Source organism: Cryptosporidium muris, genomic scaffold (assembly GCF_000006515.1).
Source record: "Cryptosporidium muris RN66 scf_1106632373461 genomic scaffold, whole genome shotgun sequence".
Taxonomy (NCBI): domain Eukaryota; phylum Apicomplexa; class Conoidasida; order Eucoccidiorida; family Cryptosporidiidae; genus Cryptosporidium; species Cryptosporidium muris.
Genome location: NW_002196576.1, coordinates 269,793 through 291,079, shown reverse-complemented (window position 1 = coordinate 291,079; position 21,287 = coordinate 269,793). Strand labels below are relative to the sequence as shown.

The following is a 21,287-nucleotide window of genomic DNA, read 5'->3' as shown; positions in this document are numbered from 1 at the left end:
TTGAATCTTTAAGTTTTAAACTTCATAAAAAATTTTATTACTATGGAATATAATAATTATAACTTTTATATTGAAAAGTAATATTTAACACTTAAATATTAAGCTTTCTGAGCCAGAACTTTGCAACTAAAAGAGTTAATATAAGGTAGTTGCAATTATAAACTGGGAATTATATATTACTGAAGTCTTGGGAGTAAACAGCGAGGGATATCTAGAGAATAAGTAAATTTCATTGATAACAAAATACCTATAAATCTCAAGCATCCAGATAAAGAAAAGTCGTGAATTCTTTCAAAGAAATCACCTAATCAAAGACAATAAAACATCTATTTAGTAAGATACAAGATTTTATACTTTATATTATCGAAATAATATAAATTTTCCTTTATATTTTAATTTTTAGCTAGGTATTTTTTTTAAATACTATATAAGTGATACTCCTATTGCTAGAAAGATCTGAGGTAGTGTACCAAACCACAGAAAATGAAATATTTTAGATTGTGAGCACTTTGCATCCCTAATAAGTCTATATAATATTAAAATAAAGTTATTCCATATTTTTAGAGCACTTTTACCAAATATATATTTATAAGAGGAAACATTAGGAAGTTCATAAGTAGAACTTTGATATATAAGCCAAGAACTTAATTGTAGTGGGGGGAACACTTTAAGCATTCTGTAAACTTTAAAATAGGCCTCTTGAGTATATTCAATTGTATTATTATGGCTCATTTGCAATCTGTAAATGTGCTCTAAAGTTTTAGATCTTCCAAGTAGCTTGCTAAGTAATCTATTCTTAGTACTAGCAATAAAAATATGTCCCAATACAGAATGCCATAAAGAATCGAAGTTATCAAAATCTGTTCTAGGTATAGAATTACTGGATACCCCTAATATTTGTACGATCATATTGGAAATATATATGAAGAAGATATGCAGAAACTGCAATGAAGTGAGAATAAATTCTTGAATATATATTAACCAAATGTCTAGGAAATAAGAAATCATAAATAAGATTGTGAGAATAAAAATTAGTATTATACACACCCAGTATATATAGTTTGAATTAAGAAATTCCAATACATTAACTTTAGAATTTCGAGCTTTATTAGAGTTTGTAAGTTGTTCAAATATAGTAAATTTGAAAAAACTGATTATGAAACTCCAAAAGTTACTTATTTTAGTATTTATTAAAATTATGATCAAGGGTGTTAATATAAAAGAAAGACTAAAGTTGTAGATTGACATCAAAAAAATAAATATAACAATGTATAAACGAATTAAAATTTTAGTCATACATTTAATGTTATATTTCCAATTTGTTGGCTTTGTGGAGTTTCCAAATATTTTTGGTAATATATTATTCATGATGTATACAAAAAGTATAATGGAAAAATAGCCAGTCATTAATGTAATTACTGTCCAAAGTAGTATAAATCCTTGTACTTCATATATTTTGATATCTTGAGTACAAGTAGGAGTCGAGTATTTGAAGAAAAGAAACTTTGGTAATGGACCTGAAAAGTGTTATAAGAAATTAAAAAGTTGGGATTATTGCTACTTAGAGAAGAATATTAAGGGAAACCCCTCTAAGAATAGTTGAAAGGTACAACTATTTGAAAATGTAAACTTGCAAAAAGGTTTAGTTGTTAAAGGAAATACTAAATTATTGTAGCTTTATCATTATATTTCAGTAAATATAAAATCAATATTATAATTTAATAAATTTCCTTTTTGGTTCAAGCTAGTTAGACCTTTTTTGGAGTTCACTTTTCAAAAAGTGTTAAATTAGATTTTATTCGGAAACTAATAATTTCAAGTTAAAACTTACTATTATATAATAAATCAAATAACTTATGTAATAAAGTCAGTTTTAATGCATTATTTATAAGCCAGTATATAGGAAACATAGTCAATATAAAATATCCAAGGCATCCCAAGCTTATTAAAAAATAAAGAGGGCTACTGGATCTTTGAAGTAAAGATATTATTTGAAATACTACTGAGGTACATAAAAATATTATTGGATAAATATAAACTCCAGAACTTATATGGGATATATAAGAAGTAAATAAGTAGAAATTGAAAGAATGATGAAGCTCTTCATGGAGATTACTCTGAATTCTTATTATTCCCTCAAGGGCTTTTACTAAGTCACTTAACTGAATAATAGGACTAGTAATAAAGTTAGTTGATGGATCTTCAGAATCTTCAAGAATACCAAAAGATATTGGCTTATCAGTAGACTTTAATTCGTATTCCTTAAGAGTTTCATCATCTGTTAAAATAATAGTATATGCAGGAATCGAATATTGTAAAAGTGGTGTATGAGCTTTTTCAGAACCACCATTAGTAGCCTGCCTAAAAAAAAAAAAAAGCAATATCAAATGATTTTAATATAATGAAATAGTTTTAAAATTAGTTCTCTTTATATGAAAAATTCTACTATTAAAATCTTTCTTAAATTTATATTATTATCATATTTTAGTATTTTTATTAGTCACTCTTACCTAATAATTGAATTCCATATTATTCTAGGATCAATTGACGCAAGTGGACGTGGTAATTTACTTTGAAATTCCTTTATAACAGCATTAACAAGATCTTGATTAGGGATCATCCCATCTTGAGACTCTATTAAGTTAATGATATTAAAGTGACAAATTAAATAAACACCAGTGTTGCAAAGTATTAAATACCCAGTATTATTTATACCTACCTATATCAATTAAAATTCTTGAAGGGGTTGAATTTAATATTTGTAAAACAAGAGCAGTACGAATTATACCAGTATATATTAAATTTGGTAATTCAGAAGAGTAGTCCTTTAAGAAAGCTCTAATTCCTGCTGAATATGATAATCTGCTATCGGTAAATAAGAAGTGTATATTTTTAGAAAGCCATTCTACAGTAATCATATATTTTGCTAAGGCAATAGCTATTCCAGCAGCATCAGCTACACCAAAATTATTTTCTATTGACCATGGGAAATTTACTACAAATAAAATAGATTCAAAACTATCTCCACGTCTTGCAGGTACAAATGCTGATACATACTCAGAAAATCTGTTGACTGTAGATTCTTCATCAAACAATGAATTAACTGAAAATTGTCTTTTCGTCACTTTTAAGTCCGCAATATCTGAAAAAGAATGAGGTATTTCTCTTCTTAAAACTTCTACTAAAATTTCTGACATTTTATTACTACTATTTTTAATATTACTTTGAGCTATAAGTAAATTGTGAGTAGCTTTTTTAGCTTCCAAAAGCCATTTATCTGGAAATAAAGAGTTGGAGTTGCCTTCTGAAAAAGCATGTTCTTCTATAATAGTAGAGCTATCAAAATATGGGAGATAAATTAAACCTATTATACCCAAAATAAGTGTACAAATCCTAAAATAAAAAAGTACTCAAGTAAAAATAATAGGAAAAATAAGTTGAGTTGAAATACTCAAAGAGATACTATTTTCAAGGCTCAAACTCACGAAATAAAGTTCAATATGAAGACTAATCTTTTATCAGCTCTCATATGGTTTAGTGATTAGTTAGGTATTTCTTTTTACTATAGTCCAGAGTAAATTATTTCTTCATGCTGTACCGCAACAGTGCAACCTTATTAAACTATACGTATTATGTGGTGATAATACCAAATTTATTAAGAAACTTTTATTTTTTAGCGTCTAGAAGACTTGAAAAAAGTAGATAATTTACATCCAACCTTTTCATTTTTAAAGTCTTAGACTATTTGAAGCTATAGAAATATTTTTGTATACATATAGAAGTATATCAAGGGCATAATTATAAAGTATTTCTCACTATTCTTTTTCATATATATATGTTGTGTATATGTATTATATGAAATATAAATTGGTTTAACTGATCATAAACTAAACTTAGATCTTAATAGCGAGTATTTTTTAATAATTAAGTAATATCCAGTAGCTCATTCTTATGAAAGTATTCCAATTTATGTTAAAACATTAGAGATAAAAACGAGAAATTATGCTAAATATAATGAGAATTCTTAATAAACATCTATTAAGTATTGAATTGCCTCTCGATTATAATTTTATGGGAGAATTTATAGATAAAATTTTACCTTACGATCTATTTTGGTAAAAATGCAATTATTTCAGTATATTTAGACAAAGATGATGTTATATTGAGCACAAACTTAATAAGCTATTAGGACTATGATAATTATCAAAGTAAATTATTTGAGATATTGAGGATAATAAATATAAACTTAATAAAGTATACGATCTACAAGATATTTGTATATATAAAAATTGGAATATATTACTAAGGCGTCTGATAACAATTTGAAATATTAAATAAGCTAAGCTCAATACAATTGTGATGAATATAATTGGCACATAATTCTAATTTATAATCGAAGTTTAATAAATTACAATATGAATTTACAATAAGTAATGATTTAGCTGTGATAAAAAAGTTAAAATAATTAATATAAACTAAACAAGATGCAAGAAGAGGGTATCAAGCGGTATGAGTAAATATCAACATCTCATTACGAATTTCTTACTAAAGTTTTAATATATAAAGTAAACCTCTAATAAGTAGCTATAATCTATTGAATTTTGAGTTGGGCGTTGTTTAGCATTTTGTAATAGCCATTATTATCACCGTTTACAAGGCAGATTGTGTAACGTTAATGGCAATGACAAAATATTCTTCTATTAGTAAACACTTAAATAGGACTATAAGGTATTTAAAAGTATTTGAATCTATATCTGAAGCTCCAGCTCTCACTCATTCCAAAAGTCGATATACAAATTTCTCTCTTATTTCACAATGGGAACCTTTACGTAATATCCCGAAGTATATTCTTATGAAAGAGGTTTTACTAATGGCTCTTGGAAAAAACCCAGAAATCTTTGAGCCGGATTTGGATAGATTCCCTGTATACTATATGAGCTTAATTCAACCAAATAATAAGTTATTTTCTAGGTATTTGGGAAATTCAGAAAAAAAGTCTAGATAATATCAAGAATATTGAAGGAATCCGACCTGTTAATAAAGTTCTGTGGACAAATCTCCCCATAGGATACTCATATTAACTAATGATAATCTCTTTTCACTTTAAGTGTGAAGACTAATATTTTTAAAATTTGGCATCTAGAGGAAGTTTATACTCAATCAACAAGCGTGGTATCATCTATAGCGCTATTAAGCGCCAATGACATTACTAAGGGGTTAATAGTTGACTTGTTAGTGAATAGTTATCTGAAAATGGCAAAAGGTGGAGCATTTCATACTTTTGGATTTTCAAGTCCAATAATTGAAGCTGTAAGACATATTGGATATTCTCTTCCTACTCCTATTCAGAGAAGATGCTTCCCAGCAATTTTAGCAGGTCGTGATGTCGTTGCTATGGCTAGAACAGGATCTGGAAAGACAATAGCTTTTGTCCTACCAATGTTACAGAGATTGGGTTGTAAACATTCAACTATTGTTGGCATTAGGGGTTTGATATTATCTCCAACAAGAGAATTGGTTTTACAAACCTATAGAGTGGTTCGTAAATTTGCCATTAAGACAGATATTAGAATTTGTACTTTAACAGGTGGATCATCTTTGGATAGGCAATTTGAAAACTTGTCTGGTAATCCAGATATTGTTATTGCAACCCCTGGACGTCTTTGTCACCATATTGTTGAAGCAAAGCTATCTCTCTCTGCAATTTGTATGATAGTTTTAGATGAAGCCGATAGACTGTTTGAAACAGGTTTAATGCCACAAATAGATGATATAATGAAGATTATACCAGCTAGTAGACAATGTATCTTAGTATCTGCAACAATGCCTACAGGTTTAGTATCTTTTTCTCGTGCAAAGCTTGTTGAACCAGAGTTTATTAGGCTTGATTCTGATCATTTGATCAGTGATACTCTCAAACTTATATTTATATTTACAAGAGAAGATGATAAATTAGCAACATTACTATATCTTTTGAGAGTTACAATACCACATAATGAACGTGTTATGGTATTTTGTGCAACAAAACACCATGTTGAATATCTAGCTAAGATTTTAACAGAATGCAATATAAATATAGGCTCAATATATGGAAATATGGATCAAGATGCGAGGAATGCTCAACTGAATTCATTTAGAAGAAATAAGACTCGTGTTATGATAGTTACAGACATAGCAGCCAGAGGACTTGATATACCATTATTGGAGAACGTAATAAATTTCGATTATCCCTTAAGTGCTAAATTATTTGTTCATAGAACTGGTAGAACTGGAAGAGCTGGAAAGATGGGTAAAGCTTTTTCATTAGTAACTGCTAGAGATTTACCATATACTGTTGATTTGATGCTATTCCTAGGTCTCAGAGTATCTACTTTAACTAATAAAACAAAGGACCCAAATATACAAGCTACAGATATCTCTAATATTGGAGATAAAGACAACAATATAACTTTGGAATCTGAAAAAGTGGAAGAAAATTTATTAAAAGATACTGAACTTAATTTCAAGTCAATAAGTGAAGATTTATGCAATAAAATATATGAGCAGTCAGAATATAATTTTGTAAAGACATATTCTTTGAATACAGGAGATATGTGTGATAAATCTGACTTTAAATCTAAGAGTCAACCTTATATTACAGATACACTTAAGATACAAACTGAACAGACTAAGAAGAATGAAGAGTCTAAAAAAATGAACTCAAAAGACATTGTATTAATTGCAGGTACACCAGATTTAACTATGGAAATTGAAACTATAGATAGAATTCTTACTGAAAATGCAGAAATTGAACGAAATAGAAGATCTATGACTGCTGCATATGCCTTATATTTAAAATCTAGACCATCATCTTCAAGAGAAAGTGTTAAACGCTCTAAGCAATTATTAGATGAGTGCGGAGGAGCATCCAGGCTTCTAATGACTGTACATCCTGATTTAACTAGAGATACAAATAGTGGAGATATTTTAAGTAATTTAAATACTGAAGATCCTATGCTATTTCATCTTAAAAAGTTTAGACCAACTCATTCCAAGGTTTGTCCTAGTAATAAATTATTAATTCCAGACAAAAATATTGGAAAAGTAACACTACAATCTGCTATTAAAATGGAAAAACTTAAAATATCTTCTCAAATTGGAAGAGATTTGTCATTAACTGAAGATTTAGATTATAGAAATTTATCAGAAATCCTTGAGGAGGAAAAAATAAATCAAAATAAGGAATTGGATATTCCTAAACAATCTCTTGCAATTCATAAACGCCGTAATCCTTGTAGATCTGGTCAATCTAGTAAAAGTAAAGAAGAAAATAAGCAGTTTTTTATTCCATATAAAGTCGACAAAATATCAGATATAAAAGAATCTGCATTATCAATAGAAGCAAGCTCTTTTGATATTAATCCTGATGAAGATGCTGACCTAAGAAAAACTAAATATGTTAGGAAGTGGAATGCAGCTAAGAAACGTTATCAGTTAATACAAAAGCCAGAACCAGGTTCAATTAAGAAACACAATGAAAGTGGTGTGATTGTTCGTGGAAAATTGAAATGTCAGGGTCAATACAAAAAGTGGATGGCAAATAGTAATATGAAAATTCAATCTGTAGGAGAATTAGAAGATGTCAAATTTCCTGCAAAAAGAATGAAGAAATCTCAACTTTCTGAACCTGAATTTGAAGATATTTCAGAAAATAATGTATTACCTATAGTAGGAGATAAACATAAAGGTTTGGTTGAAGCCATAAATAAAGGTATAAAATTGACGCATAAGCAGACAAGAACTGCAAAACGTTTAGAACTTATATCCTCTTCTAAAAATAGTTTAGAAGTGAAACAATATTCAGAACTAAGAACTCCTCAACAAATATTGAAAAGCCGCAGACAACAATTTAAGAATAAACTTAAAAATAATCCATTATTAAGACGCAAAAATTCAATTATATCCAATAAGGAGTTCCATGAAAAAAATTCTGTGAAAATTACTCAAAAGGGGAGACCAAATAGAAGTATCTTATTAGTAAGACAAAAAGTGAATAAAAGCCAGACCATAAAAAGTGTTAGAAAGATACATTAGATACAGCCATACTTGTACATATCTATAATTTATGTAATTAAGGACTACAATTTGTCATATATAGTTCAAATTATACAGTCATAACTAAGTAGTATTTAATATTTTTTATACAAAGTATATTTACACTAATTTATACTTGAACTGATTCAAGGCTATTCACAGAATAAGTTCTCCATTCTAAAGGTGGTGTTTTCCTTAATAACTCAAGTGACTCCTTGTCAAATATAAGTCTTAATTTCAAGGAGCAACTTTCACATTGTAGAATAATACTATATACTTGTGTTTTTGAGTTCGGATCTGCAATAGTCATCTCTAAATCCTGGATTTTTACTAAAAATATATCTCCACAAGAACAATCATATGAGAGAGTCTCCATTTTGTAGTCAAACCACTTCATATCTAAAAGTTTTATTTCTTTCCAAATAATTCCAAAAAGATTATTCATCTTGAAAATTTACAAGAATACTGGATTTGACTAGCTTCTTAGGGAAAGCGGAGACATTTTACCGCTTGTAAACTTCAGTCCATGGTGCAATTTACTATACTACTTAACTAGTCTCTTAATTTACTTTGACATTCATTCAAATTCCATAGTTCATAAAATGGCAATACCAGTATTGGACATATGAAGTAACGATTTTGTGACGTGGATGGATTTATAGATACCTTATTACATTCATATGTATATGAAGTAGTCATAGATCCTTTTAATAGTGATATTGTAGCTATTGAAAGAAAGGTATGCAAAGGATCAACAAGGGAAACTCCATTGAGATCAAAAGGTATTCTCTGAAATCCACCTGTCCTTGTATTTTGATGTTCAATAATACCTTGTATTATTCTCTTGCCATTAGTTGGTAAGCTAGCAACTGAAAAAAATCTAGAGTTTGTTATTTGACTAAGTATTTTAAAACAACTCATAATCCACCATGAATAGCATATATCACATTCCTTTCCTGGCCTACCACTAAAACAAATTGATCTATTCACTTCATTCTGAGTATTTGGGTTAATATGTTTGTTGCTAAAGTGGGTAGGGAAATAGTTAATTCTTTGTAGTAACCATCTTTCTAAACGTTTAAATTTTATATTAGAAAATAATTCTATACTAAAATGATATGAAATAATTGCTATAGAAGCCACAGCACAAAATGTATGTCCAGCATGAGATTCCTCATTTGGACGTCGTCCAAATCCACCATCAGGATTCTGTAAATCACTTAAAAATGTCACTAATTTCGAAATTTGTATTTTAGATATTGAAAATTCCTTTCCATATATAAATAGTAAATGTAGCGAAGCTAATGATGAGTATGTAAAACGAATATCTTCTGTTTTAATTGAGTCTAATGAATTAGAATAAAAGCAATACTTTCCTCTAAAGTGGCAAAGAGATGAAATAAAAAGTATAATTTTATCTTTATCCAAATTACTTACATAGTTATTCACACCTAATATTTTGAGTAAGTGAATAACCTGTAAACCACTTAATGTTGCTAGTATATTTGGTGATGTTGGAAGATTTGGACTCATCAAATATCCATTTATTTCTTGATTTATTAAATCCTCATCTATTTTAATCTCACATTTAGTAAGAATATCAATTATATACTTTATAATAATTTCATTATCCTTTATATTCATGTTTATCAATGTATATGAACTCAAAAACCAATACAAACCACATAAAAAGATTGAATTTGTTTGTGTATTAAAATATTTTAATTCTTTTACTGATTCCCTAAAAAGATTTTTTAAATATTCTTCATGAATTGACATATTAAAAATCAATTCTCTATTGTTATTGTACATAGCTCAATTATGTTTGGATTCCCACTGTATTGAAGTTATGTATTTATTATATAATTATGCCTGATTAAATTTAGTAACTATCAAGATTAAAGATATCTTTATTCTCAATTCAGAATTTACAAACCATCTATAAAATCTAATTTTGGTCAATTAAAAAAAAGGCCATAAACAGATTCTATTATTTTTAAATTCAAAAGTGGTAAGTTCTACAAATATTGTATATTAGATATTAGTATTTGCAAGAGTTACAGTGAATTCACCAAGTTATTTAAATATTTAAAGTTGTAAACACTTATTATTCATTTACTTGGTTAATTCAGTATTATACTCCCCCCCCCCCAATAATTAATTTGCAATTAGGATATTGTTTTCTTGTTATATTAGACTCTAAATATATATTAGTAGAAGAAGTTTACAATTTATTATTATTTCGTATGTAATATATTAGTTATTTGATAATATCAAAACCAAAACATTCAAAACAAATTGAAAAGAAAAAAAACCAATATATTACTTAATAAAGAGTTTAATCATAGTATTACAATTTTACAAGGAGTAGTAAATTTCTAAAATGAACTGTATATTAATTAGTACATAACAAATTGAGCGGAAAAAGGTTTAAAACTTAAATAGAACAACAAATATATTCCTACCCCTATGGTGTGAATATATAAAGTCAAAAGCGCTCCAATAATTAGAAATCAAAAACAGATTAAAAAGAAAGTTGATTGAGCTCCCTAATATCTTGAAGGAACTCCAAAAAAATCATATTGGTAATTTGAGTAATTTCACAAATAGATGTATAATCTATTTAAACTAAATTATAAGCTTATAATTCATACAAGAGAAGTCAATAGTAAATCCTAGTAAACCCTAGTAAACCCTAAAAGGTTTAAATTAGTTGGAATTCTACAAAATGAACTAAATTATATAAAAAGTTTTTATTAGATTAACCTTGATATATATTGTAGATCTCTTCAATCTAATTACCTTTCATTAATTTCAGTCTACTCTCTTTCCTTCTTTTTCAGTATTTGATATCTTATTTGCAGAATTGCACTACCGCCTTGGTTGCTCCTTCAGTGGTTCAAGCTTTTAATGATTAGATGTATTATATTGAGAAAATTAAGAAATGGCATCTATAAAGACAATTTCTACAGGTATGTTAAATTATCAATTTAAATTTTAATATAATTTATTGTTAACTTGATAAATATAATTTTAGTTGCTTCAAGCATACTTTCTAGAAATTTGGATAAGGAAGATCCTATTTTTGCTGAAAAGAAAACTTCTTTATTAAAAAGGCCAAGTAAAAAAAGTACAAAAAAGAAGTCAAAGCACATAAATGTAAGTTTTTTTAAAGCAAGTTTCGTACCTTTTTCATTTTTAATAAGATATTTAACATTGACTTTTTTTTAATTTAACTTTATTTAATCCAGGATTATTTGCAAAGGAAACAAATTGTACATTGCAAACCAGATACCACGAAACAGGAAATTGAGAAGAGTTTGAGGACACTCGCAACAAGAGGTGTAGTAAAATTACTTAACATGATTATAAAGTACAATGGAAATAATCAGTGTAATGAAACAGGTTCTAGTGATAAAAAGAAGGTACTAAAAAAAGTTAAAAGAGATATAAGAAATAAGATAGCTAACCAAAATATAGTGGACTCAAATAATGAAGCTAATAATAACCAAGTTTTACAGAAGAGTAACAGGTTTGATATAGTTATGCGTGGTTTGAAGGGTAATAATGATGAATTCAATGTATAACTTATAGATACCAACTCACTTTATACTTTAAAATATTTAAATAAGATATAATTTAGCTATATATATCATTTAGTAATTATCTAATAAACTATTCATAAGTCTCCAACAATCATGGTTTATTACATACAGTAGTGTAGATTCTAATAATGGGGGTACTTCAAACTGCTTATGTAATATTTGAGTAAGATTTTCTTTTACTTGAGCTGTGGTAGATTTATTTATTTCACAATTTTCAGATGTATTGAGATCACAAAGACCAATTATTTTAAGGAAACAAATTGTAGTTTCTACTAATAATTTACATATATTCCATCTAGTATATATAGTACAATCAGGGTTATGTATATCTTCAAAATATGAATAAGTTTGTAAAAGTAATTTAACAATATTTTGATTATTAGATAGATTAGCATATTGTAAATGTTTATTGCCTTGTTCTTTAAGTTCTGTAGAATATATTGTAGATAGTTCCATTAATAATTTAGGTAGAACATGAATATCAAATAAATATTCAACTACATTTATAATAATCTCGGATTGAGAATTTACTGAATTATTTATAAAGCGAGAAAAGAGTAAAATATTTCCTTCAGAATTATATTCATCTGATTTGTAATAAGTTTTATATAGTAAAAGTAAAGAAGAAGCTGCAGCTTCAAAATTCCCATTATAGGCAAAGTTCCATGATAAAGTTTCAAGAAGCCAAGTTTTCGGTAATCCTAGAGTTTTGATAAGAAATTTCCATAAATGTAAATTTTCAAATTTTTCTTCTGAGAATTCTGAGTGAATAGGGAAAGAATTTGGTATATTTCTAAGAAGTATGTCGTGGAAAATATGTGAATATATAGAAGTATCAGTTGTTTTTTGTAAATGGAGTGCAACAAATAGAGACCACTCCCAAAGACCTATAAATTCTAATTGCTGTATAAAATTGAGGTGTAATTTGTTCATATAATTAGAAGATATATCTTCTATATATTGGTTTCTACGGGAAATTTGAAGATACATATCCAATATATTGCTTACAATCCATACTAAAGAAAAATCCATTGATAACATGTTTGAATTTGATTCAAATATATTAGATAATTTTGGTATACACTGATCTGCTTCTTGTTGTGTCTGATTATAGTCTAAAAAACTAAAAAACTTTAATAACCAAAACTGAAGATCAGAATGATACCTGTAAGGAGATTGATCTTGTTTGGCTATTTGATGACTTACATATGTGATTTTTTGTTTATTAGAATTTTTTGAAGTAAGGAATGAAAATTTACCATCCATATTTAATTCATAAGCTTCCATTGCATTATAAACTAGACCATTATTGGATTCTAAAATTTTATTTTCTGATACGGGAGGATGCCACAAAAGCATTCCAAATATTATACGCCAATTAAATGCTATGGAAGCAACTGAGGGATCTATGTATCCTGCTAAAAGTTTGGTTAATAAAAGAGTAGTATCACTAATACTTATCTCCAAACCTGTATATTTCCACCAAAGTAAAGTATCTGCTACAGCTTGAGAAATATTTATATTTACTCCATAACCATTAGCAGCACATAAAGCAGTAAGACGAGGAAGTATTAAAGATCCCATATCATTTATACTTTCTAAGATACCTTCTGGTATAAGTCCAGAACTAATATATTTCATCATATTCAGCATAATATTATTGACATAGTCAGAAAGAGTATTTGTTTTAGGTTTATAATCTTTATTGAAATCTTTATTTAATTTACTATTCACCTTCTGTAACCACCAGCTAACAAACTCAAATATCATTTGAGAAGTTTGATTTGGTGTCTGAGAATTGCTACTTGATATTTCAGATTTAATATGAAAAAATAGCAAGCTACATAAAAGACATAAGGTTTCTTCTGTGTAAGAAGCAAGATAATAAATATCTTCATGATCTCTAAGATGTTCTGAGATCATTAATTCCTGTTTACTTATATTCCATAACAAAAAAGTCAACTTAATTAAAGTGTGAAGTGAAACAGTACCATTACTAATTGTTGTTTCTCGATCTCCAATCAAGTTAAAGTAGACCTTTAACCATGCTCTAATTATTCTTTTTGGTATATTTTTATTATTAAGATAATTTTTTTTTAATTTTTGAATTTCATTTAGATTACATTTAGTTGTCCCCATATTTATTGTTTGGTTTTGAGGATTCATATTAATTATAGAGAGTTTATAAAATGTTACCAAAGTACGACTAGAACAGATAGAGTACTTAGAACGATTATTAGTACAATGAGGAATTACAATAATACCATTTGAACTAATGTTAATGGAACTTCTAGAACTGACTGTATTTAATGATAATAAACAACGACTTCCAAATTTATGGCAATCTTTAGTTAGTTGGAAATATAGAGAAGTTAGTTGATTATTTCCTGTTTGTAAAATCTTCTGCCTATTGGATTGAAGAGTAGCCTTCTTACTTTCTATATTATTAATTTTAACACTCTGAACTAATTCTTCATTATTTGAACTTGTTGGAGATTTTGTAATATTATTTGGAAATATCATATCTTTACTTAGTTCGTTTAGATTCCTTTGTGGTTCCTGATTCTCAAAAGATTCTATATCTGGGAATTTATATCTTGAAAAGTGAACAACTTCAAAACGCCAGTCCCAAGTTACAGTATCCAATGATATGAATGTAGCTCCCATTTGTTCAGTATAAGATTTTATTTGAGATATTCTTTTTGCATTGAACTCTTCAATGTTACCACTAGTTGATATATTCTTAGGTTTACAATTTTTGAGGAGTATTATTGCCTTTTTATTTAAACCCTCCCCTACGGGAATTGTCGAATCATCTTCCCCATAAACTGAAACACATAAAGGCTCAATAGATATAATGTGGTCAAGATTTAATCCACGCAAATCTGTCAATCCAGGCCACATTATTTCTCCGACTCCCTCCCTTATTACTCTGAAATCTTCTACAGCAGCTAATCTATCTTCGGTAAAAGTACTTAAAGCTTCAATTGAAGGAATACAATAGTAAGAAGGTTTAGTTAATATTGGAGTAAGTGAAGCAATAAATTGTTCTCTTCTTGAATATGATTCCTTTTGTTCAATAAGGTTAAGAGTAGTATTAGAAGTCCCTGTAATATCATATTTACTTACTTCAGCCTTCCTAAGTATTGGACGAGGCGTTGTAAGTCCAATAGATGTTCTTATTGGTCTCTCAGAACTCATAGAATTAGTACCTGAAATCCTTGGTGCTGCTATATGAGGAGTACGAGATGACCCTATACTTTCAATACTTGCTCTTCCTATAGATGTCCTAGTATGATCCTTAGAAAATTGTATATCTTTAGACATTCTAGATATAGACTCCAAATTAAGTAGACCAGAAACTGATGTGGGCTCTCTATCTGAAATATTTCTTAATTGCCTAGGTGATTTCACAAGATTTGCATCATCAACTGCATCCTCGAATGCTTCATCTATTGAAGAGAAATGTGGCTGGGAAGTTCTATGAACTGTACTAAATACCATTGATTTTTGTGTATTACTAATTGGAGAATTTGTACCTTCTGGAGATTGAATAGCGTCATAGAATTGCTGTTGACGTTCTAACAAGTTCAAAAATGTGGCTGGAGTTTGAGAATCCGCACCTCTCTCTACTCTGCGAACAGATGTCAATAGTGAATTAGTATGTTTAGCACTTTCAGCAGCTAATGCTGGCAAAGCTAATTCTAAATTTATTCTGTTCTGATATGTATTACTCCCCTCATTAGAATGGGTCTGTGGTGAGGATTCAAAACGATATTTTCCAGACCTTGTTATACATTGTGGTAATGGCTTCCAAAGCCACAATGATTTGTTTCTATCAGAAGAATTCTGAAGAGAAAAGTTATTTTGTGAATTGAGTTTATTTAAACTAATACTTGATGTAGAATTAATTGAGTTTATTGTAGAATTCATAGTTGTTAATTGTGAATTTGAAATAGTTCTTAGTGTAGGAAGTCCTAGAGAATTCTGATTTTGACTTGAGGTATTATTGGTCATACCAAATAAATTTGAGTTCGTCATATTTGTTAAACTAGTATTATTAAATAAAGATGGGGTAGAAGATAAAGTATTTTGAGATCCAAAAAGACTAGTCTGGCCTATGCTAGATCCTAAAGAAGGCTGTGAAGGGTTAAGAGTTGTTTGCCCTGATAGACCAGAATTTGTATTTGATAATCCAGAAATACCTAGATTTGATGCTAAAGGTTGAGAATTAGTTCCAATATTTCCAAATGTAAAACCACTGGAAGTACTTGTATTTCCAAATAAGCCAGTTCCTACTGGTTGGGTAGAGCCAAATAAATTCGTTGTTAAGGAACTATTATTAGAACTTCCAGATGTTTGAAGTAGATTATTTCCTGTAGATAATCCAGAACTGTTTGGCTGACTAAAAAGTGAGGTTCCAAGTCCTGTATTTGCTGTTCCAAATGTATTTCCCTGGTTCTGTAATATTCCCGTCCCAAAGGAACTAGTAGAACCAATTCCTGTAGTTGTTTGCCCAAATGAATTAGATGTTCCAGTAAGCTTGTTAGATAAAGAGTTACTGAAGTCACCAAAACTACTTGTTGTTGTTGTCTGGGCAAAAAGACCAGAATTAGAAGTAGATATTGTTGGCTGACCAAACAAGCCTGTATTACTGGTACTTGTACCTAATAATCCTCCAGAATTAGTTGTTCCTAGAGAGGATGAAAATAAACCTGAGTTAGCTGTAGCTGGAGTTGTTGACATACCAAAACCTTGTGTAGTATTCTGAGTATTAAGGCCAGCAGATCCAAATAGTGATGACCCTCCAAATATTCCTGTTGAGTTTGTAGTTTGTGCAGATGAACCAAAAAGTGATCCAGAAGTAGCCATTCCTGTACTTCCTAAAGATCCAGTTGTAGGTTGTCCAAATATAGAATTATTTGTTGTAGTAGTAGTACCTGTTGTAGAACCAAAAAACCCACCACTATTAGATGTACCAAATGTATTCATACTAAAAGGACTAGTTGATGTCAAAGGAGTACTTGTAGTAGTCTCCACGCTAGATATACTACCTGGAGGACCTCGTTTTTCCTGATAATCTTCCCATCTTATTTCCTCTACAGATTTCTTCTGATCAATATCTTTTTGGTATACAATACTCATAATCCTTGCTTGGCTATCACTATCTACAACTGGTTGAAATGTAATACCTTTCGTTCCTCGCTTCTCAGTACCAAATACACTTGAATTTTGAGTCAAAGAACCTCCAAAAGGTGAGGTATTTGAATTACCAAAAGTTTGAGTAGTAGAGGATCCGAATATACTTGCATTAGTATTACTAGGTTGTCCAAAAAATCCTGTTGTACTTGATTGTTGGGATTGTTGTTGATTTTGACTCCCAAATCCAGTAGAAGTCCCAAATGAATTCTGAAATGATCCAAATAAGTTTGTACTAGGAGTGCTAGAACCAAATATACCAGACGTTGCAGTATTAACTGCTGAAGGTGCCCCAAATATGCTTGGTTGGGATGTAGCTGGAGTTGTGTTACCAAAAGAACCAACTGACTGACCAAATAAACCAGTTGAAGGTTGTCCAAATGTTGATGATGTGTTAACTTGACCAAAACCTACAAAGTAATATCAATGTTTAATCAGTAGAAAATATTTTTTTAAGAAATAAATAAGGCCTACCTATATTTGAAGGGTTATTATTACCAAATAAACTAGTATTAGATGCTCCACCTCCAAAAACGGAGGTTGAAGAGTTAAATAACCCTGCTGAAGACGGTTGAGTTATACCCGATGTATTCTGACCTATAGAGGCTCCTGCAGGTTGTCCAAGGCCACTTCCAAAAGTTGTAGACTGACCAAATAAACCACCCGTAGATTGTTGACCTAGATTTGAACCAAAAGTACCTCCTCCGAGCATTCTATACTTAATAATTATGAAAAAAGAGTTAAAGTACACACGCGACGCAGTTGCAATATAAAGCCCCACCAGACAATATAGGCGCCCAAAAGCGCCTAAAATAACTGGGCAATATCTAAGATTACAAATAGATACTAAAGATTATTTTTAAATTTTTCTTTTATTCTAAAAATTTAAATTATTAATTCTAGGCTACTTTTTTTTTTAGTGCTCTATCCCTTATTGATCTTAACTTCCACAAAATTAAGCTATTCCATATGAATGTAGGTATTAAGTTAGCCTAAAAGAAAGAGAAAAGAAAGATGAAAATAAGAAATATACTAAAAATTGCATTTAAATCAAAAAATCCAAATAAACTTACAAATATTAACTGTAGCTTGTGTGCCCAATATGGACATATAGTTGACCATATTAATCCACCTTTACATAACTCTCTTATTGACTCTTGAGCCATTCTATAATTCAATATTAGCTTAATTAATTATATGTAATATATAAAATAAATAATCAACTTACTTCTGTGGTGGAATTACAAATAGAGTCTCTTTCTTCATCTTAGACAACTTAGTCATAACAATAAACAAAATTTGACACTGGACAACAATGTTGTAAGCAGAGGATTCAATTTGAAGGTTATTGCAGAAGTTTTGTATAGCTTTCTTGCTTGATGCATAAATTGAATAAAGTGGAGCTGAAGTTAATTCAGAAAATCCACTACCAATACAAAGGATAGCCCCTCGTCTTCTAAATAAAGATAGTCATTTGAATAAATCTTAGCCCTTAATGTAAATAAATAGATTATTTTACTTACTGTTCTTTCATTTTACCATAAACCATTTTAGTCATCATAAATACACCTCTAATATTAACATCTATTATTTCATTAATAAGGCTAACATCTAGTTCATCGAAATATTGAGGATATGGATATCCAACTCCTGCATTATTAACCAAAATTCCAATATCATCCAACTTCTTAATTTCTTCATTTAACTGATCATATCCACTAGGATCAGAAAAATCCATTACAACTTCCTTTATTTCAGGTTCAGGATAAATTTGTAAATTCCTCATCTACAGAAGTATTAAATGAGTAAATTACGTTATATATTTAAAAAAAAAATCAAGTTTTTTTTTGAGAAAAAAAAGAAACTAACCTCAAGTGCAGTATTACTAAGTTTACCCTTATTTCTTCCAATAATCATCAAGTTTAACCCATGTTTATATAGTTCAATAGCCATAGCCTTCCCAATTCCATCAGTAGCTCCTGTTACAATAGCCCATTTTCCGAAATCTCTAGGTTTCTTACTAGATCTAAATGCGGAAGTATATAGCGAAGTGAAGAGAGCATATACATACTGAAAAATTGATATCTGACCAATTAAAGTGAATATATTACTTATCATCCCGTAGAAAGTAAGTTGTATTGTATATTTGTGAGCAAAGTGAAGCAAAAGCGCTGTGATGTAAGAATTCTAGAAAATCCCAACATATATCTCGCGCAGAATTAAAATCTATTATTTAAGATTAAATAGAAGCAGATATAAAAGCACTTCTAATATAAATAGCGTTAATATTTATGATTTATTGCAATAATATGGCTCCTTATAAATTATCAATCATTAAATTTTGTCAGAATTTGAATGTGAGACATTCTTAGATCTAAATTGAAAAAGAAAGTCAATTCAAGAATTATTAAGTCATAGGTAAATACAAAAGTATGGAAAAAATAAATAAATATTAGCCTCTCAGTGTAAAGAACATACCTTAATTCCTGTAGTTCAATTTCAGTTAGTTGAGAAAAGAAGCATGTACAGCATCTATATAACAAATAAGTTATAATTCCAAATATGATTAAACAAATCGAAATAATGCATAATATACTCCACCAGGGCCATGCTGAAGCACATATATTTAAGAAATTATGGTTTGTACATGATGACGAGTAATCCAATTTAGAAGTACAAAAAAAGTCTGGATTATCTATTTGTTTACATGGTCTGCAATATTTTGAAAGTTGACATTCCCCACAAGATACTATTGAACGACAATATAAATATATCTCATGTTCAGATGTGAAATTATCATTTATATCCATTTTCTACTTATTTCCTAAATTAACATAAAATGCTCAACATCCATGGCGCTACATCAATTTATAGACTAGATGGAAAGGAGAAGGGAGTCTCTCTAGACTGGGAATTAGGGTTTAGGCTCGAAGTATTATACGTATCAAGATTTGGTAAGATTCGAAATGATTTTCTGGAAGTAATTTAGTGGATAAAGAAAAAAAGTACTCATTATTACTCCAAGTTTATATGCTACAAATTCATTATATACTAAATATATCACACTTTTTATAACTCTAATATTTATATTCTCAAATCAGAAAATTTCACTCTTGAGAAGGCTGTTTTGGTTTTTTCTTCTTCTTTTTTAAAGATAAAGAAGTAGCTAATAGTGCTCTTAAATCCTCATTAATAACCTTATATTCTGTTTCACATATACTTTCTTGTGAAAATGGCAATCCAGTAATACGTTTAACTCCCGATGATAATATCAGAATAGTGCATTTAAATGCAGCTACAAATCCTCCCGATCTTTCAACTATTACAGGATATGGATAAAGTAGATTGTGACGTAGACACTCTAATATTCCTAATCTTGCTACTTTCTGATCAGATATCATATTTAGTGAAAAGGGTAATGTTGGAAATCTTCTATTAACTTCTGCTAGAAATTGTCTTGGAATTGGGCTCTTTAAGTTGTAATTTGTTTCAATTGCTCGTTTGTAAACGGTTGTTCTATAGTCAGATTCACGTGTTTTACCATCCCCCGAACTAACAATTACATCTAAGCCATAAACTTCATTAACTTCAAATTCAAATTCATCTACTTTTTCATCAAGGGTCTCATGTGAAATAATAACTTTATTACCATCAATTATATGTTGTTTTAATTGGTGAGATAATACACCTTGTATCATTGAGCATCCAAATTCTTTTACAACTGAATTCATGACAGAAGTAACTTGAGTATTTGTATTACCTGGCTTCATTGTCCTAATAGCTGCTTCTAATGCTACATGGGCTGCTTTTAATACATCAGCTTTTTTACCAGTAATCTTATCAGTATCAATTACAATTGTGTGAGTAACAACACAAATATATCCATCAATATGTACGCCCATATCTATTTTAACCAAGTCTCCTGATTTCAACTTCATACTTTCGCCCTCAATAGGTGAATAATTTCCACATATTTCATTTACTGAAATACAAGTTGGAAATGCTATTCCCTTATCAATTCTTTTACCATTTTCTTTCTTATTATAAACATTGCTAGTCTTCTCCTCAATGAGCATATCTCCAGTCTTACATAATAATGAAATATCAGCTTCTGGCTTACATTCTTGTATAATATGCTGTAAAGTAGAGTTTAGAATTTCTGCACCAGTATGATATTTAGTAATAACATCAGGACAAGATAAACCTCCTGATATTTCCTCTTCGCTTAAATTGCCCACTTCACCTTGAGACTTTGACATTAATATGGAGATACAACAAATAAGCTAGAGATTTTGATATTTAGATAATGGAAAAGTGTAAAGCAACAAGGTGTAAACTTGTTAACTCGTCTCAATAAAAGTTAACCGCTTAAAAAAGAATACCATGTTGCATCTGCACGCTCTTGTTGAA

The 21,287-nt window shown here is 29.3% G+C and overlaps 10 protein-coding genes across 10 annotated transcripts, besides 11 other annotated features; 3 read left to right on the top strand and 7 right to left on the bottom strand.

Annotated features, from left to right (window-relative positions):
- Nucleotides 1-88: part of a sequence feature (AT_rich) that runs on past the window's edge.
- Nucleotides 89-366: 278 nt separating this feature from the next.
- Nucleotides 367-402: a sequence feature (AT_rich).
- Nucleotides 403-1,694: 1,292 nt separating this feature from the next.
- Nucleotides 1,695-1,729: a sequence feature (AT_rich).
- A 91-nt stretch (nt 1,730-1,820) lies between these two features.
- Nucleotides 1,821-3,529, bottom strand: CMU_001180 (uncharacterized protein; the record flags this gene model as incomplete). The annotated part of the gene is made up of 4 exons (XM_002141560.1): nt 1,821-2,361; nt 2,511-2,634; nt 2,720-3,393; nt 3,486-3,529. 4 exons carry the CDS (start codon nt 3,527-3,529, stop codon nt 1,821-1,823), a joined length of 1,383 nt encoding a protein of 460 aa, XP_002141596.1.
- Nucleotides 2,461-2,499: a sequence feature (AT_rich).
- A 918-nt stretch (nt 3,530-4,447) lies between the features above and the next one.
- Nucleotides 4,448-4,475: a sequence feature (AT_rich).
- Nucleotides 4,476-4,675: 200 nt separating this feature from the next.
- Nucleotides 4,676-5,005, top strand: CMU_001170 (uncharacterized protein; the record flags this gene model as incomplete). Its single annotated transcript, XM_002141559.1, has 1 exon — nt 4,676-5,005. One exon carries the CDS (start codon nt 4,676-4,678, stop codon nt 5,003-5,005), a length of 330 nt encoding a protein of 109 aa, XP_002141595.1.
- A 248-nt stretch (nt 5,006-5,253) lies between these two features.
- On the top strand, nt 5,254-8,073 carry CMU_001160 (DEAD/DEAH box helicase family protein; the record flags this gene model as incomplete). The annotated part of the gene is made up of 1 exon (XM_002141558.1): nt 5,254-8,073. One exon carries the CDS (start codon nt 5,254-5,256, stop codon nt 8,071-8,073), a length of 2,820 nt encoding a protein of 939 aa, XP_002141594.1.
- A 130-nt stretch (nt 8,074-8,203) lies between these two features.
- On the bottom strand, nt 8,204-8,518 carry CMU_001150 (CSL zinc finger domain-containing protein; the record flags this gene model as incomplete). Its single annotated transcript, XM_002141557.1, has 1 exon — nt 8,204-8,518. The coding sequence occupies one exon, from the start codon at nt 8,516-8,518 to the stop codon at nt 8,204-8,206; it is 315 nt and encodes a 104-aa protein (XP_002141593.1).
- Nucleotides 8,519-8,625: 107 nt separating this feature from the next.
- Nucleotides 8,626-9,885, bottom strand: CMU_001140 (prenyltransferase and squalene oxidase repeat family protein; the record flags this gene model as incomplete). The annotated part of the gene is made up of 1 exon (XM_002141556.1): nt 8,626-9,885. One exon carries the CDS (start codon nt 9,883-9,885, stop codon nt 8,626-8,628), a length of 1,260 nt encoding a protein of 419 aa, XP_002141592.1.
- A 1,132-nt stretch (nt 9,886-11,017) lies between these two features.
- Nucleotides 11,018-11,660, top strand: CMU_001130 (uncharacterized protein; the record flags this gene model as incomplete). Its single annotated transcript, XM_002141555.1, has 3 exons — nt 11,018-11,045; nt 11,111-11,232; nt 11,325-11,660. The coding sequence occupies 3 exons, from the start codon at nt 11,018-11,020 to the stop codon at nt 11,658-11,660; spliced, it is 486 nt and encodes a 161-aa protein (XP_002141591.1).
- Nucleotides 11,051-11,109: a sequence feature (AT_rich).
- A 26-nt stretch (nt 11,661-11,686) lies between the features above and the next one.
- Nucleotides 11,687-11,715: a sequence feature (AT_rich).
- Nucleotides 11,716-11,729: 14 nt separating this feature from the next.
- On the bottom strand, nt 11,730-17,589 carry CMU_001120 (nucleoporin autopeptidase family protein; the record flags this gene model as incomplete). The annotated part of the gene is made up of 2 exons (XM_002141554.1): nt 11,730-17,287; nt 17,352-17,589. The coding sequence occupies 2 exons, from the start codon at nt 17,587-17,589 to the stop codon at nt 11,730-11,732; spliced, it is 5,796 nt and encodes a 1,931-aa protein (XP_002141590.1).
- Nucleotides 13,746-13,783: a sequence feature (AT_rich).
- Nucleotides 17,590-17,729: 140 nt separating the features above from the next.
- Nucleotides 17,730-17,776: a sequence feature (AT_rich).
- On the bottom strand, nt 17,777-18,995 carry CMU_001110 (oxidoreductase, short chain dehydrogenase/reductase family protein; the record flags this gene model as incomplete). Its single annotated transcript, XM_002141553.1, has 5 exons — nt 17,777-17,869; nt 17,951-18,044; nt 18,106-18,333; nt 18,401-18,663; nt 18,747-18,995. The coding sequence occupies 5 exons, from the start codon at nt 18,993-18,995 to the stop codon at nt 17,777-17,779; spliced, it is 927 nt and encodes a 308-aa protein (XP_002141589.1).
- Nucleotides 18,063-18,097: a sequence feature (AT_rich).
- Nucleotides 18,693-18,713: a sequence feature (AT_rich).
- A 216-nt stretch (nt 18,996-19,211) lies between the features above and the next one.
- CMU_001100 (uncharacterized protein) lies at nt 19,212-19,687 on the bottom strand (the record flags this gene model as incomplete). The annotated part of the gene is made up of 2 exons (XM_002141552.1): nt 19,212-19,251; nt 19,356-19,687. 2 exons carry the CDS (start codon nt 19,685-19,687, stop codon nt 19,212-19,214), a joined length of 372 nt encoding a protein of 123 aa, XP_002141588.1.
- Nucleotides 19,688-19,984: 297 nt separating this feature from the next.
- On the bottom strand, nt 19,985-21,136 carry CMU_001090 (proliferation-associated protein 2G4, putative; the record flags this gene model as incomplete). Its single annotated transcript, XM_002141551.1, has 1 exon — nt 19,985-21,136. One exon carries the CDS (start codon nt 21,134-21,136, stop codon nt 19,985-19,987), a length of 1,152 nt encoding a protein of 383 aa, XP_002141587.1.
- Nucleotides 21,137-21,287: the final 151 nt, after the last annotated feature.